The sequence below is a fragment of the Melopsittacus undulatus genome, chromosome 6 (assembly GCF_012275295.1).
Source record: "Melopsittacus undulatus isolate bMelUnd1 chromosome 6, bMelUnd1.mat.Z, whole genome shotgun sequence".
NCBI classification, from domain to species: Eukaryota; Metazoa; Chordata; class Aves; order Psittaciformes; family Psittaculidae; genus Melopsittacus; species Melopsittacus undulatus.
In genome coordinates this window covers 71926862-71943626 of record NC_047532.1, presented here as the reverse complement: position 1 = coordinate 71943626, position 16765 = coordinate 71926862, and the positions used below count along the sequence as shown (strand labels likewise).

Sequence of the window (16765 nt, the reverse complement as noted above, 5' to 3'; positions counted from 1 at the left end):
TATGCTGCTCTCCCTGGTAGTTCTTACACAGGAAGCCCTCACAGATACAGATTCTTTAAAGCTATTTTGGTATCTGACTGGCATCTTAATTTAGTTCAGTGGTACTGATAACCTATATACATTCTGTAGAATTTCTGGTTTTAATCAAATCTTTTAATAGATCTGTGTGCCTTAAACATTTCACCTCTTTAACTGGCAGGCAGTATTTGTTACCTTTCTTTTCCCAAGCTTTTCAGAAGGTAGAACCTGAGATTTCACTGCAAAGCCACAAAACCCTTGGAAAAAAATGACAGAAACCAGTGGGCAGGAACAGTCAAGATGGATAACAACAGTTATTATGAGTACAGCTCTCCAGGTACAGTGCTACTTGTCAAGAGCAGCATCTGATTCACTAAAAAGTGCTGAAAGAAGCATTTCCTCTATCCTTGATGTGAAAATCTTGTATGCAATGTGAATCAATCTAGTTTTTTTATGATAAAGCGGTGATATTAGCCTGGCATTACTTCTACTGTAGTGCTGGTTTTCTCTGTGTGTGTTGATTTTCTCATAGCTACTTCTCTCTCTGTTTAGTATTCTTGCCACCTGATACTCTCAGTTTCACTGCTTTAGGACTGTCCTCTTGACTCATCATTTCTGCACTGCAACAATGCTGCTTTCAATTAGCACTGTAAATAATTCCCATCAGGAATGTTTTTATTTCTCTGAATTTCTCCCTAGTCATTTTATTTTCTACTACACACTATCAACATTGAGGTAGACTATTAAGAAGGGTGCAATTCAGTTTAAAACAGAGTTACAGCTAGGGATGGGTATTTGTATGTTGACATCGGAAGCCAAGACTGTGTTCCCCAGTAAAGTGAAAGGGTATGTCAAGGAGCTAGTAATTAGCTTCTGCAGCTAAGGCCAATTTCATGTCAGCTGGCTAGAATTTAGAGGCATGAGGGCTTTGATTCACCAGGAAGAATATTTTATGGTTGGTTGACAAGGTTATCATCTCATCTCTGCTGTATAAATGGGTGAATGGTGCTGAATTCCTGAATCTCTTCAGTTTAAAGCCTGTCCTTATTTGCCTGCTTGTCTCAGAATGGCAGCCTGTAAACTATTCCAGACTGGGAGCTGCTTCAAGAGTAACTTAATCCATAATACAGTGGCAGGTACTGGAGGGCGGTGATCTCATCAGATACACCAGCATAACTCACACCTGACAGCCCCAGCTCTAGTTGAAACTACAGCTGTCAGTAAGGTCTCCCTGTGAGCAAAGATGTGGAAACAGCTGAATACAAATTTAAGATGGCTTTTTGTTTACGAAGTAGTGCTTTGTAGTTGTGGTTACAAGTGTTCTCTTTTCCCTGTGCAGCTATACTTATCCTATAGCTGTTACTTGTATTTGTTCATCAAATAATTCACTGTCAACAGTGGTTTAGAAGCAGTGCGTTTTTCCAAAATTGTAGTTATAGCTCAAAAGCAGCTGTTCTTGTGTATTCCCTTTTAAGACCAATTGAAAGCACATTTCTGGTTACTGTCTCCTTCAGGGTTCACTTGCTATCCTGACTTTATTTTGTACTCTACCACTAAACCATGACACTTCCTTACATAGGCAGGTTGCCTATGTTTTAACTGGGTAGGTTAAAGAACATGCTACTAGCTAAAAAAGGATTCAATGATTTAACCTTTCAAATGTGTTTGAGCAGCTTCTCTAGAACATACTGCAGAAATGGTTTCTGCAGGCTGTAAAATATATTCAAGCCCACTCCATTCTGTAGATGATTATGTTACATAGTGCAATGCTCCAGTCTGCCTATCAAAAGGCTTTAAAGAAAATCATGTCCCATACAGATTTTCTGAACTATCTTCCAAATGAAATGCTGACATCTGTGGAAATAATGCAGGCTAATTAACTGAAGTCATGGAAACACACTACTGCATGTTCCTCACTGCTGCAAATCCTCCTTTAGCACATCTCACAAAAATAGACTGTAAAATGTTTCAGCTTCTTTATGTATATTGTGAGTTTCCTGAGGCAAACTGAATGTATGCATCCAAAATTGCCTTTCAGTGTTTGATAACCTCCAATGCAAATAATTCAGAATTTCATTAGCTGAACAAGTTTAATTAACATTTTACTGCCTTTTTATTGCTAGTGGAATGAAAAATATTTTTTAAACCAGAGTGCTCAAGTTCTATCTATAATGGTTCAGACAGTGCTTTAAGAGTATTTCTGCCAAGCTTGTTGGCTGAAAGCATATTTTAAAAATAACCTTTTGAAATTTATTTAGAATCATGAAATTTCTACAATTCTACAGAGGCAACAGCACCGTGTTCGATATTCAGATTCGGTGGAACCTGGATCTGTGATTTTTTCTCTTTCTGGTACAGTACTTTGAGTTTATGCTTTTAAACTCATTAACTCCAGTGACATATAAGATCAGGCACTGCTGTAGGCTACACTGAAATGAATAAAAACTGTGTTATTGGAATGTCATGCCAGTAGTGGAAGGAGCTGTGATATGATTAGATGTAAATCACGGGAGGGGGCAGAGAACTTTGCAGATGAAACGTTGTTTTGTACGTTTTTTGGACATTTTGTAGAACATTACATCACTTCATTAGATTTGGTGATCATCAGCTGAGCTGTTCAGTAAATTCTTGTTATAATTGAGCAAGCACATTGAGTGCCACTAACATATGAGATAGCTGTCAGGATCTTCGTATTTCTGGCTGTAAACACAAGAGTGACTCAAGGTACTATGCTTTCATCCTCCGAGTTTGCAAAGTTGGTGGTAGCAGAGGAGTTAGGGAAAAGATCCTTTGAGCAGTTTTGATTAGGAAATTGCTGAAACTGCAAACATGAAATACCTGTCCTTCCCTTTTAAGAGCAGAAGATGCTTTAAACAGGTAGACAAGATCCTTTATCCTAAGTTTTCCTGAACTATAAGGACTAACAAGGCACACACTGGCCTAGGCTTCTGTAGCTTCAATTGTTAAGCCTCCTAAACTTCAGCCTTTTTAATTTTCCTTTTCAGGATAATTTGACAGGGTTATAGTTTAATTTTTCATGATAGATGGTTTAGATGACTTTCAAGATATTTATCTCATTTAGAAATGGGATTTGCTGAGCTCTTCAATCAGTCTTTGCACTTGCCCTAAATTCATTATATTGTGGCAGTTACTTTCAAAGACATTCAGATGTCTCTATGTTGAGTGTATTGAACGGCTGGGGATTCTTTGATGTTTTGGTAGAAAATAACCTCTGAATTACTTGTAGTTTTATCTTCAAATTACTAGTCATCACTGGCCCAATCTCATGACTGCATTTCAGTGTCAAGGTACATAAATTCATCTATGTGCTTTGTTCCATTGCCTTTTAAGCTACTGTTTGAGTAAGAATGCTGCTTGCTGGTTTGTGATGAGAACCTCACGCTGCTGCCATGACATGTACATTTACATCAGTTTCTTCGATAGGTGTTGCATTTATACTGTCAGACACTCAAGACCTGCTTATGACAGGGGAAGAAGAGTTTTCCCAACGAATTCAGAAGTTCATGAGCATTCACCGGAACAGCTTTCTGGTTTTGTCAGCTGCTCTTCATGGCCCAGAAGAATGGAATGTTATATTGAGGATTCAGAAAAGGTAGGATTTCAACATCAAACCAAGCTTTTTCTTGCTAGGAAGAAATGAAGCAGCAGTCCTAGATTCAGGAAGATTATTTTAGGAATTATTTTCAAAATTATTACTTTAATTTTGCTAATGCACTGGAAAATTATTTAAAGTATATGTTTAATAATGGCAAATGAAAAGAATGTGAAGTCAGTCCATCTGACATGTACCGGAAGGGGACATTCATCAAAATGTAGCCCTAAAGTGATTGAAAGGGATGTTATTTGCTATGTACTAGAATTCTTTCTTTCTAAGGTTTTCTTTTGAACTGGAAAAACAGGCAATTTTCTTGGCTCTGGCAGCATCTTTCTATTGTCATTTTCAAAATGGAACAGGCGAGGTTCCTACCTGAGAAGAGACTTTATTGTAAAGTACAGATTCTTTACCAGCTTTTAACATCTGTTTACTCGGAACAGCGTCTATTATATAGTCCTGGAACAATTTAAATAATCAGTGTTATTTTAAAGCAAAAGTACAAACCTGGTTTGTTTAAAATGGTATCTGTGATTTCTAATGAAGCCTGAAAACGTGCATGTTTCAGTACATATCTTGCTGACAACACTTACCCAATTGTGCTCCACACTCATCAAAACTGTTTGCTGGTAGGTACAGTACTCCTAACTGCCGTTGATTTTCACTCTTCACATCAAAGAAATGACTATTCTAATGGCTTCTTTGATCTTCACCTCCTTGAAGCTAGCACCAGTTCCATTAAATCCTGGGCACACTGCCAGATGCTGATGAGCAGGCAGAGTATGCAGGATGAAATGCAGGAAATCTATTACCCACTTGTGAAAATTCCATACATTTTCATGAGGGCTCTCAAAAGCTCTGCCACCATTCAGCAAGAACATGTTATTCAGCTGATGGCAATGCTAATTCTCAATCTACTTGTCATTGTGTACGCAGATTTTGTGCATGTGTCAATTAATAATAACTGTGGGGCTCTGAAGCCATATTCCAGTTGGAAAGTCAGTCATTTTATTAAAATAAAAATAACACTTCTGCCGTTGCAGGCCATAACCAAATTGATGTTGAGAAGGCATGAGTATATTATGATGCAGGTACTTTTTTACTACCTGGCAGCTTGGAGTTCTGCTATTGTATGTAAATCACTGACTGAGCTTTTGCATTGCTGGGGTTCAAACTTGTGCCATGTTCTCTCAAACTACAAGTCACCTGTTGGATTTGTTAGAGACAAAGTCCCTGGTATTCTCAGGCCTTCCTGAATTATTGTTTCTTTCTGCTTATCTATGGTTTTGCTGTAGTGGGGAAGGGATTTTTTATTATTATTAACAAGAACATTATGGAATTGCTGCTCAACAACATGAACACTTGATGCAGATTCTACATATCATGGGGGAAATGGGAGAAAAGCTATTTTTATCATCACAGCTCCAGTGTGCATCCCACTAGGAGCCTCAGTAAATCTAGATGATAAATTTTAAACACCTTGGAGCAAAGACCAGCCATGTGTTCTAACAGACAGTATTCTGCTTGGCGATCAGATTAATAAAATTCAGATTAAATTTAGACCCATTGTTACTGGAAGCAAAACTACTGATAGAAATGGATTTTCATGGCTCTAGGTAAGTACACATCACTGTTTCCTTGTTCTACTTGTTCATTCATACTTTGCTTAGCCTATTGCTAGTACTGGCAAAGCTGCATGTATTTATTTCTCTAATCCCTAAATGTAAATCAAACCACAGTTTCAGCATGCGATTGTAGCAGGACTCAGCAGTGACCCAAGTACCTCCTCTTACGGAAGAACACTGTTTGTAACATTCATTTTTGCTAATTAGAAGAATGAGCAGCCAAGTTCAGCCCAGCTATCTACCCAGCATGGGTCCTAATGTGATTGAGTCCAAATCATCAAGCAGACTGACGGGTAGAGCAGGTGGCAGTCACAAGGGGAGAAGACAGGGGAATACAACTGAGCAGCTGGGCACTTCCTTTGGACTGATTTTATCTAAAATTCCTCTTTTTCTATGGTTAAGCCCCTCTGATATTTTAGCTCTACACCAGCAAACAGCAGCAATGTTCACTTTGGTGTCATTGCTGCAACACATTTAAGATACAAGTCTTAAGGAATGACTCTGTGCTTGCCTAAGCTTTGATCTCGCTCTCTCCCCCATGACTGCACTGAATGACAACACATACTAGGATTTTAAATCTGCAGATTTCATCCTCAAGAATGAATGCATATGAATAATGTTATTTATAGAATGAATTTTGGGTTAAATTATTTGAATGAGCAAGTCCTTACAATAAATTCTTAGCGAAATTATCCCATTATCTTCATTGCAGCTGATGTGTAGGTTGCTATAATTAGATACTACGCTAAAAAGATTTAGTTCAGATACTTCAAATAATGTATTTTTAGCACAGTTGTTTTTAGATACTTTACTGTGTTTTTCCAAAGCCATTAAAACAAATCTGATCTTTTTTCCTGGCACTGAAAATGGACAATCTTCAATATAGCAGGAGAGGGGCCAGCTCTCTCTGAATGTACATATGCTTAAGAAACATTGACATATTACAGCCCTAGAAGAAATAAGCCCTTCCAGATCCCACCTAAACAAGTTGTACAGAAATAGGACAGATGGCTACACAAACCACAGGAACTCTACAGTGGCCTTTAATGATAAAGGCAATGTTCATTGTACTTGTGAAGGCACAGCAAGAAGTTGTTTCCATCGTGTGGGAATGTTTTTTGAGTTTTGTGGCATAATAAATAAATTTGTGCCTCTAAAAGTAACCCTAATTTATTTTGATGTGCAGATTCCTGGGCAGTAATTTACGTATAATACCAGTTCATAACAGTGCTGAAACTGTTAAGTTAATGCTAACTATAGCTAAGGTAAGTCTGGCTGCATATTCTCGAAACTATTGGTTCTTCAGAATTATATTAGCCAGGAAAAGCCAAGAACTATAAAAACGCTTATTTTTCCCTAAATGGAACGTTTTGGGACATACTGATTACAATCCATTAAATATATGGAGGTAGGACCACCACTATGATACTTTAACAATACTCAGCTAAAGGCAATTTAAAAAGCTCTAAATAGCAGCTATTAAGACAAATTAGATATTTAAGAGCTAATTTGGCTTTTACTTACCACTGTTAAGTTAGGATGTCTTAATTTATTAGTACAGAACCAGTGTGATATCTAAATATGCAATGACTTGAAGTAAAAATGACAATCTGAAGACTTTAGTTACCTGTGGGCTTTGATGATGCACATACTATTATATTATTCCTACAGCTTAATGAGTGTAATGTGTCTGTGTATCTGCAACATATCCTATATGCACAACACACAATTAAACCTATTTACTGAACATGTTTAAAGAACATGAAGATTTTAATTTATATACTCACTGTAACCAGTCCTAGCAGCATCCCCTGTATTAAAAATAAAAAGAGCAGGCTGAATGCCATGCTAGGAATCAACTATGAATTTACATTTTATCTTTTCCTGAAGTGGGCATCTCAAAATAAACAGCATTAACCTATTCAGAGTACTAATAATTTTAAAAGTGTGTAAACTACACCTCATTTACTAAATGGCAAAAGCTATTAAATACTTTGTACAACGTTGAACACTGTACTTAAACTTTTTATGGTATCTACTGATGTCTGGCCCAGACTCTTAATACAGCATTAACCTAAAAGCTTTTAAGATTACTGTTGATCCTATAAACTTGAATTTGCCTTTCTACTTGTTCAGGATGTTTACACCAAACTCCCATAGGAGACCCCCATGAAAAGTGATAATAGCACATACCACAAATCTATTGGTTGCTGTTACATTATTTTTAACCAATGAAGTGCAGAGCTAGTTTAATGAGCTCATCTTTCCCCAAAGAATCCCTAACTGGTATAGGGCCTAAAAATGAAGTTTTGGCCTTGGTATTGGCCAAGAGAGCAATACCATCCAACTAATCCTAAGCTACCTACCCAACTCCTGTTGAAATGCTATCCAGATAATTAGATGCAGTGCTGACAGGACTGGTTATGTTAAGACTGGTCTTGCACCTGAGGGGATACGGATCACCTCTGTGTACACCATTCCTGAATATCCATTTCAGAAAACAGGCTTCAGATTTCAGTGCTGAATATTTTTATATCTGTTCTATTTGAAAAATAAGATGTTGAATATTCTATTACCTAAGAGTTACTGTGTCCTACTAATAATATTATTCTTTTCTCCAAGATAACTTCCAAGCCACAAGCAAATGATATTCGTTACAAAATGGCAACGACAAAAGCCCAAATCATAGAAAACAGTCCAGTTTGGAAGATGCTTCAGGAGTACCAGCTGCAGCAGAATTGATTTAGCATTTGGGGGTTTTATTCATAAATAGTGGCTATATTTTACACAAAATATAGAATGTTCTTAAAAATACAGTAACATTTCAGAAGACTGTATACACAACTTATGCAGTTGGAATGAAAAATTATATTAAATAACTCTACAATGAAAAATAGCATACTTTATACCAAATGTGCATTGTATAGGAAAAAAAAAGTGGTTTAACTGCACAATAGAAGAGCCATCCTTATTTTTAACTTGATTCTGAACTTAGGAGCTCATCTGCTTAGAATAATTTTCCAAAATGCTTAATCTATCTCACGGACAACTTTGTCAAGAAAGATAAGGATGGTCAATACTAAAACAGAGGTTTCCCACATATAACACGTTTATGTATGAAACCTTATGCAATGTGTTTTTGTAAACACGAGTGTTACCTGGTTTGCTGCTAAGTTTTAACATCTCATTTGGCTCAAAGTTGATTTGTTTTTCTTTAAACCTGGTTTTCCTCACCATAATGTTTCTACTATTATCTATGTGAATCTTAGAGTCCTGGTTTAATATTGACATATAAACTTTATATTTACAAAGTGTTAATAAAAATACCTTGTGCTTAAACAGTGCTTTTTAATTAATGCTTCTCCAGTCATTTCTTAAAAACCTTTGTAATTCACAACACCATTCAGCAACTACTATCTTAACATATTCTGAAAATGAACAGAAAAATAAATGCACAACCATTATCTCCTTGCCATGACAAAAGAACAACAAAAAAACCCCTACATTTTCATTTCTAAACTTCAGAAAAAGCATCAACTTCTGATGAAGAGTTACTTGAGAAAATAGGCCATCTCTGTGAACCCCATATAACAATAGCAAAAGAAAATAAAAAAGAATGACGACTTATGAAAAGCAGCATTTGCAGTTCTTCTAGAGGCCACTCTAAACTGCTCTCCTTTAAAGGCTGGTACCTACTTTTCAGCTAAAGTCTCACAGTCAAAATGATCTTCTAAAGAAGTATATTAATTCAAGTACTTCACCTGACCTAACTATTTTCATCCATTACAGCTTTTATTTTCCCTTCAATAAGTTCTTCTACTCGAGCCAGAACACTTTCTATTAAATCAAAAGTGAAGAGAGCGGAGTGTAAAACCTGAAATGACAAAAGAGATTATTTTTATTAGAATAATTTTTTTCTCACTGTACATGTATGTTTGTCTCCAGATGCAAAAAACCCCTTCAGTACTTCTGAATGATTTCAAAGGAAATGCAAACTCACCTGAAGCTGCATTTCAGTAGTCATGGCAGGCATCTTTTCCCCGCTAACAGTTACAGAACAAACTGTGTTAGGACTCTGCGCCTCTGTAGAAGAGAATAGCCAACCAATACTCAGGCTGCTGTTTCACATAACTTTTAGAATTGAAATAATATTTCAGTCTAGACATTAATTGTTGAAACCAATAAACCAAGGGATTGACCAGAGGACAGAAGGTGCTGAACCTTAAGAGGAAGACAGTTTGAGCTGGATGCTGTCTCTACGCTTACCATAACATACAACAACATTACTAAATGGGCAGTATCTGCAACTCAATTATATACAGCAAAAAAGGTCTTTTAAGGGAAAAAGAACTTCTTAAATCTGGTCAAGTTTTGATAAATTCTTAATATTTCAACATCCAGAGAGACAGTGGAAGATTCTTTAGCTTGACTTAATGAATCCAGACATGAAATACTTATTAGCAAAAGGTTGCGGGCTTCTCTGTTTCAGGCAGATTACTTGCAGCAGGGAAAACTACAAGGACAAAGCTGAAAACTAAGGGGAAAACCTCTTAACATTCAGACCACATATTTGAAATTCAACATAATGCTTACAAAGTTTATATACTGGGGAAAAAGCCTAAACCAATTACTGCTACGAGTTAATGTTCTCTCCCAAACTCAAATCTATTGCTTTGTCAAAGGCTAGATAAACATAAAAGGGACTTAAAGAAAAAGCTTCCTAATTCATTTTAAAGTATTTCCTTTACAAAGATACCCACAGGTTGCCTTCGGAAAAATTCCCCTTCTGTGCCTCATACTTACTTAGTTAACCACAACAGAAGAGGATAAGACTCAGGGCAAAAAGCTTTACTGACATCTTTGGTAGCAAAAGCAAGAAGTTCCTTGGGCTGTCTTAAGTTATACTGGGTATCACAAAGGAAGAAAGGATCTGACATACACAGAGATTGCCTAAAGCAGCTACAGCTCTTATGTCCTGTGGAATGTGTCTGTTTAACCCAGAACAGAACCTGATTCTGTGTGTCAGATTTTAAATATATATATAAATATCCCTGTGTAATTCTTCAGGCTTTAAGAGAGCACCTATTTGCTATGTGAATTATTTCTGTTCTTGTTAACCTCCCCATGCCTGCTAATAAACCTAAGGGCTATATATTCCGAGACACTTAGATGTCAAACCTTAACAGTCAAAAGTATAAATGCAGAACAAGCTTTGAAGGTCCTTATGCGACATTTCTGTCAGGTTTCCATATATGATGAGAGATAAGTTCTGATTTTTCTGACTAATTACGAAAATTATTAAATATAGCAACTACTGAAATATTATTTGACATTTTGAATACTGTCAACAACTGTATAAAACATGTGCTACACAGCACTCACCAATTCTTTGTTTCCAAAGGACTTCCACAGGTTGTAAATACAAACAAAGCTAAGACAAAAAAAGAAACCAACTAACCTTTTTTGTTCTCCTTCTTATTCTTTATTTCTGCTTCATAGTGTGCTTTTGACATATTGAGTCCTACATGCAGTGGCTTTAAAAAATTTTGCTCAATCCTAGGAATCATGGTCCATACTCCAGTCTATCCAAACAGAGCAGAGAAGGTTAGAAATTAGTTTTAAGGAAGAATTGCAGTGCTATGTTTTTGAGCATAAGTTTTTGGATGAGTCTTTGTAACACACTTCTGTGCTGGGAATAAAAAAGGAGAAAAAAGAATGTAGACTCATGCATTTAAGCATGAAGAGAATCATGATGGTTATTTAAGCTTCTCTCACATTATCTGTTGAAAATTAGAGAATAAAGCAGTCAAAAAACACATGGGAGGGAAACTTGGTATGTAGGCTGATAACTACAGAAATGGAAACCTATATTTTTAACTTGGTCTTGTAAGCAAAACTGAAAGGATCTGGGGAAGTTGGAGGGCAGCTACTAGCCATTCAGGCTAGAATTTCTACAGGGAGTAAACAGCAGCTGTAGATTCATCTAAGATAATTCAGCAGCAAAATACAACAAATTCTTAAATTCATGCTCCTGAATTAACACTGTATTGAGATGCCAAGTGAAAGCTCTGATAAATGTCGAGCTCCCCAGATACGTAATGGTATTATCTATATTGCATTCAGTTTAAAGTGCCTTGTAGGAATGTTCCTGGATATGCTACTACCCCATATCCTTAGGCACAGAAACCAAAGTGACCATGAACTTCTCCCTAGTTTGGCATGGGTGAAGGGAGCGGTTTACAATAATGGCATTCAGGAGCAAGAGATACCAGGAAAAGATGCTTAAAAGCAGTGCTGTTCAAGGTTACACAGCACAAGAGGAACACTCCTCTGCCTTGGCACCTTATAAGCTTGCAGTTACAAAACCGCAAGAAGGAAACAAATACAAAGCAGCCTTTGTGTCTTCAGATATAGGAGCCATTTACATGGCTCCTTTCTTCAGGCAGTTATCCTCAAAGGGCAGAGTAAGGTCAATCAAAATAAGAATTACTACATAGTATTGTTGATTACAGTGGAAAATTCACTATATTTTAATGCTAAACAACACAAAGTTAGGTGGTCAAACAAGAAAACTGGTAATAACGTCCACAAGAATTGGCTAAGAATGAAGAAGTAACTTTGAAGAAAAACACTGATTTTTACACTTTATTAATGAAAGTCCTTGTTACCCAGCAATCAAAACATCTGAACTGACAGAAAAGGAGGCATTTTCTTCCTGCTCCACTTGCACTGTATGAAGGGAGACAAGGAAGAAGTCAAAAAGAACTGGCAGCGCTTAAATGTAAGGGAAAACTTAAGAGGTGATGCTCTTTTCTCCTCAAACTGTAGGGACATTCTATGCCAGGCACTGTTACAGCAACTGTGTGTGACAATATTTAAGATTTTAATAAAAGAGGAATTCTTTCTTTTCTCACAAAGCTATGCATTTACATGAAATGGACAGACTATAAAAAGCACTTAGATAGTGATCACTCCTTAAATATGATGAACAGATATAGTCTATCAATAATAACTACATAAATAGTAAATTAGAAACGCACCAACTGCTAGTAATTTTCACTACTGTTTTGGTTATCAGTGCAAGCTGTATTATTATTATTTTACTTAGACTAATATCATTAGGCACTTAAAAAACTTGTGTTCATGGATCTCAAAGTGCTCTAAAAGCAGACTATAGATTTTTTCTGTATTTCAGAAAACAGAAAATGATCTGCTGAAATCCATTACTCCAAATCATAAAGAAAGGCAAGGAACTGGGGGAGAACAACAAAACACCTTAGGATACTTAACTGCTGGTTAGGATATTCATCTGACCATGATATTGCTTATTCAAGTCAAGAAAGGTTTTACTGTACTTTAAAACTGAAAAGCAATTTTTCTTTAAACTGTCACTAATTGAAAACTATTTTAATGCAAAAAAAAATTGAAACATTAGTACTAAGGAGCTAGGCAATAACTATTCACTACATGATGTACTAGATTAAAAGCTCCTGAATTGCACAAATGGTGGAGCACAATGATTTGAAAGAGTCAACAGAAGTTGCATTTAAGATCAGAAGTAGCAGCCACTTAGTGGTGGAATGTAATCAGAAAACCAAACACAATTCCATTGGCTCTTCAATGCTGTAGTAACACAATCCCAAGTAAGTGCACTTACAAATCAGCTGCTAGAACATGGAATCCATGTATGGACCCAGTTGTGAAATTAAACCAAGTTTCCCCTTGAGTGTTCAGGAACACATTTCCATCAGCTGCAGCTGGACAGGACTGACTGTACACAAAACCAGCAAATCCATCACAGTGTTACATTGAGTAGCCATAGAGCAGCTGAATAACAAATACACTTTGCACTGATCTAACAAATGTTGCTGACAGCAGAGAGCTAAACAAAAGAGAGAAGAAAGTTGGGGATTACAACTAAAGCTATAAAATCCTGCTTTAAACTGAGGTAGCACAATATTATATGGGTAAAATACATAAGGGTAATTTCAATTTTTTAAATATACTGCAAATTTTAAATCTGTAGATTACTCCTGAAATATCTACATTCAAACATCCATACACTGACGTGAAGGTAAAGAGCTATACCTATAATACACACATAAACAGCGGTGCAGTGGTGCGCAGTTTGGGCCGGCAAGTTCCCTCTGTCTATAAAACATTCTAAACTGTTTCCAGTAAAGCAACCTAACAGAAATGTGGATGGGTTTGGCCATTCCTTTTGCTACTTCAGCAGATGGACTTTACAGATAAGATTTTTTTGATGCTAATACCTGGAGAAGCTTTTAACATGTACCTATCATGCACCCACACAGTATACAGAGTATGGTTTTGCACAGCTAAAACCTAAATATGTTTTCTGAGAAATCATAATAGTAACAATTTTTAGCATATTGCACCAAAAAAAATTGCCTAGATTAATAAAATGGATCTTTTGAACTGTAAAGGTTTGTATTATTATTACAAATAAATCCAGCTGGAAGCTTGAAAAATACCAATGAATAAATAAGCAGAGCAACAAATACAGGGAATATGTGACAGAGATGGTGATTTTATAGCGACATACTATGAAATTACGGACACAGATGACAGCTCATCAGGCAGAGTAAAAGGATTAGCTTGCTTATAGTAACAGTTAAGTATGAATGCAATCAAGTTTTATCAGGATAAAGAAACATATCAAGTATCTCCTCATGTAGTTAAAAGCATCACTTTTGGGTTCCTGACCAAAGAAAAATTCAAAAGCTTGGGTTTTAATCAAGGACAACAGTGCTCACATGAATATAGCTCTCAGCCTTCAGCTAATCAATCATTTTCAGATCAGTTGTCACTTACCTGATCACTTTCACAATCTTTAATGACTAAGTATCTCAGTAGGTTTAGTGACGCCATAATCCTGTAAATTAAAAATGTACTGTTTATCATTCAGAGCAGATTTGTATTACAGGGATAGTAATTAAAATTGTCCATTATCCAGACATCCTGAAAATACCCATTTGTACAAAATACAGCCACCCATCTGTTGAGCCATACAGCTTAGTCTCAAGCACTGGTGTGCAGTAACATCCATATTACAACAGTTTGCACTTTGCAAGTAGAATTAAAACTGTCAGCAGGTTGGCAAAGGCTGGCGATTGTGCAGGAAAGAGTTCTCTGAAGAGACAGAACCTTATGACAGAATTTGTAATACGCATCTCTAGTGATCCAATTCATTTGAAACTAATGTGACAGTTTTCTTATCATTGTCTTGAATTCCCAGTGGTTTTTGAATACGCTTTTTGCTTTTATTTTACCAAACTTCTCAGCAGAAACTATTTATTGCTTCATTCAGATAAACAATTACACATCATACACCTGGATTTGAAGTAGTTATGTGTCTGTCTGGACACTATCACAACCTATTGATTTACAAGCCCAACCTTTACTCATGATATAGGAAAATACTTGTCCTCTATATGAGATTTTCAGAGACGTTTCAGTTATATTTTATATTACTCAATGCAAGTATTTGCTGTTCAGGTAGCTCTGTTTTCCCATTCATGGGATACTGGATACCCAGCAGCCATCTGTGAAATAGCGTCCAAAATACTGTGTGCTATAAATTGTATCTAGTAATTGTTATTCCCCTGTGTCGTGTAAGACAACAAACCACATTTCTTCTGGTCTTCCAATTGCTGACAAACCAAATACGCCTAAAGAAATAACATTCTACCAATCATGCTTGCTTTTGACACCCAAGGCCTCATGTCCTCTGGTAATGGAGGAGGAATTTCTTTCTAAGCATCTTCTTTCTATAGCATTGTGACATTATTCTGCACAGTTAGATGAAAGGATGTTCAAAATAAGTGATCACTTCTATTTCTAGTTCCAAAAAGTTAAAATACACTGATGTTGTCACCTAATTACACGACACTGTACCTCCCACTGCAGTCAGGTGGTTTGAAGTCTTTTTATATGATTAAAAAAAAAGGAGAAAAGCCTCTAATTGCAAGTAAAACTCACCTATCTGAGTTTTGCAGAAGATCTGTCTCAGCACCTTCTGGAAGCAAAAACACTAAATCTAGAAGGGAGATCAAGTGATGTCCTGTAAACCAAGTGTTGCCACATGCCTTCTGAAAGGAAACCAACCCCAATATGACAAGTTTAGCTGAGTTCAAAATTTAATTCTTAAAAGGTATCTTACATAATTTAACAATAATCTTGTGAAACCAGAACAGTGTTGGGGAAGAATGAAACACTGGAAGCAGTACTGTCTAATCACTACAGGTGATGAAAGTGCACAAACTGATCTTTTCATAACCCTCCCTACTTTGTCTCTCTATGCCAAGCTGTTCCTGTCTATTCTCCACCTTTTCAGCATTCCACCATCAATATAGTTAGTATTTGTTTTCATAAGCTTAGCAAATGGTAGCAGACACTCTCATTTTATTTCTGTTGAGCTACGGAAAAGAGACTGTGCTCCATACCTCAATATTCATTTCACAATAGTGATAATTTTTTATCTATTTATTTTTAAGATGATCAGGTGGTTTAAGTCGTCTTTGTGTACTTCTAAACCCAAAAATGGATTGGACGAAAAACAGATTAGATAAGGAGACAAAAATGGTTAAGTCAGATCAGATGAGAGACCTGGAAAGATTAAGACTACCTGGGCACAAAAACTAAGATGAAACAAATGGACAGCAACAGGAAATTGTTAACATGATGTCTACAGCAGAATTCTTTGTAACTAATCTAGAATATCCAAATTCCTATGATGAAATTATTAAATTGTCTTTCTGACAGCCAGGGAGCTCTGCACAGAAGAAATCCATTAAGAGAATTCTGAAGCTGCATAGTAAAAAAATTGATTAGTAAGGGAATTTTAGAATGTACTTTTACCTATTCAACCTAGGTGCAAGCCCCTTTTGGAACACTTTTCATACTATCCTCTTCTTCAGCCCTGCTGGTTCAATATACATGGCAGACTATGATCAAATAAATAGTACTTCACTGTTTTCTAACATAATTATGCTTGCATAAAATATGCACAACTTTAATGTATTGTACTATTTGACAAAAGCCAGTATCTTCGAGAATCAAATTTGGTTTGGATAAGTCCCTAAGCAGTTTAAAGGAAAAAAAAAAAAGAAAAAAAAGGCGTTAATTTATTTTAATTAATTTTTCCAACTTCCTGGTATAAATGATTATAAAATATGATATTTAAATGGCTTTGATCTAGCCTAACAGTTTCTGATGAACTGAACATTCATGACGCACACATAATGTAATGATGTCATCATACAAAACAGGAAAAAATTAGTAATTGTGTCTGCATTTGAATTATATTCAGGAAATGAAGAACTGTGAGGGGAAAAAAATGACCAGGGAGTTCCCCTTTAGGAAAGGGGCATGTACCTTCAAGCACAGACAAGATAATAACTTCTGAGAAAAATGCAGTATGATCATGCAATTAAAAAATAGTTTTAAAATGATAATGTAAAAATACATATGCAGGCTATATGTGCAT

At 36.2% G+C, this 16765-nt stretch overlaps 2 protein-coding genes across 2 annotated transcripts in view; one reads left to right on the top strand and one right to left on the bottom strand.

Annotated features, from left to right (window-relative positions):
* The first annotated feature begins 286 nt into the window (after window positions 1–286).
* Window positions 287–7998, top strand: C6H1orf146 (chromosome 6 C1orf146 homolog). Its single transcript, XM_005154126.1, has 5 exons — window positions 287–355; window positions 2277–2370; window positions 3463–3631; window positions 6443–6521; window positions 7879–7998. Exons 1-5 carry the CDS (start codon window positions 287–289, stop codon window positions 7996–7998), a joined length of 531 nt encoding a protein of 176 aa, XP_005154183.1.
* GLMN (glomulin, FKBP associated protein) overlaps window positions 7995–16765 on the bottom strand; it is a 21175-nt gene continuing 12404 nt past the window's right edge. The window contains exons 15-19 of the mRNA XM_034064236.1: window positions 15259–15368; window positions 14092–14152; window positions 10715–10838; window positions 9257–9339; window positions 7995–9130 (exon numbers count right to left, since the gene is read on the bottom strand). Coding sequence (XP_033920127.1) covers window positions 9023–9130; window positions 9257–9339; window positions 10715–10838; window positions 14092–14152; window positions 15259–15368 — 486 coding nt within the window. The 3' untranslated portion in view covers window positions 7995–9022. The remainder of the gene's footprint in view (window positions 9131–9256; window positions 9340–10714; window positions 10839–14091; window positions 14153–15258; window positions 15369–16765) is intronic.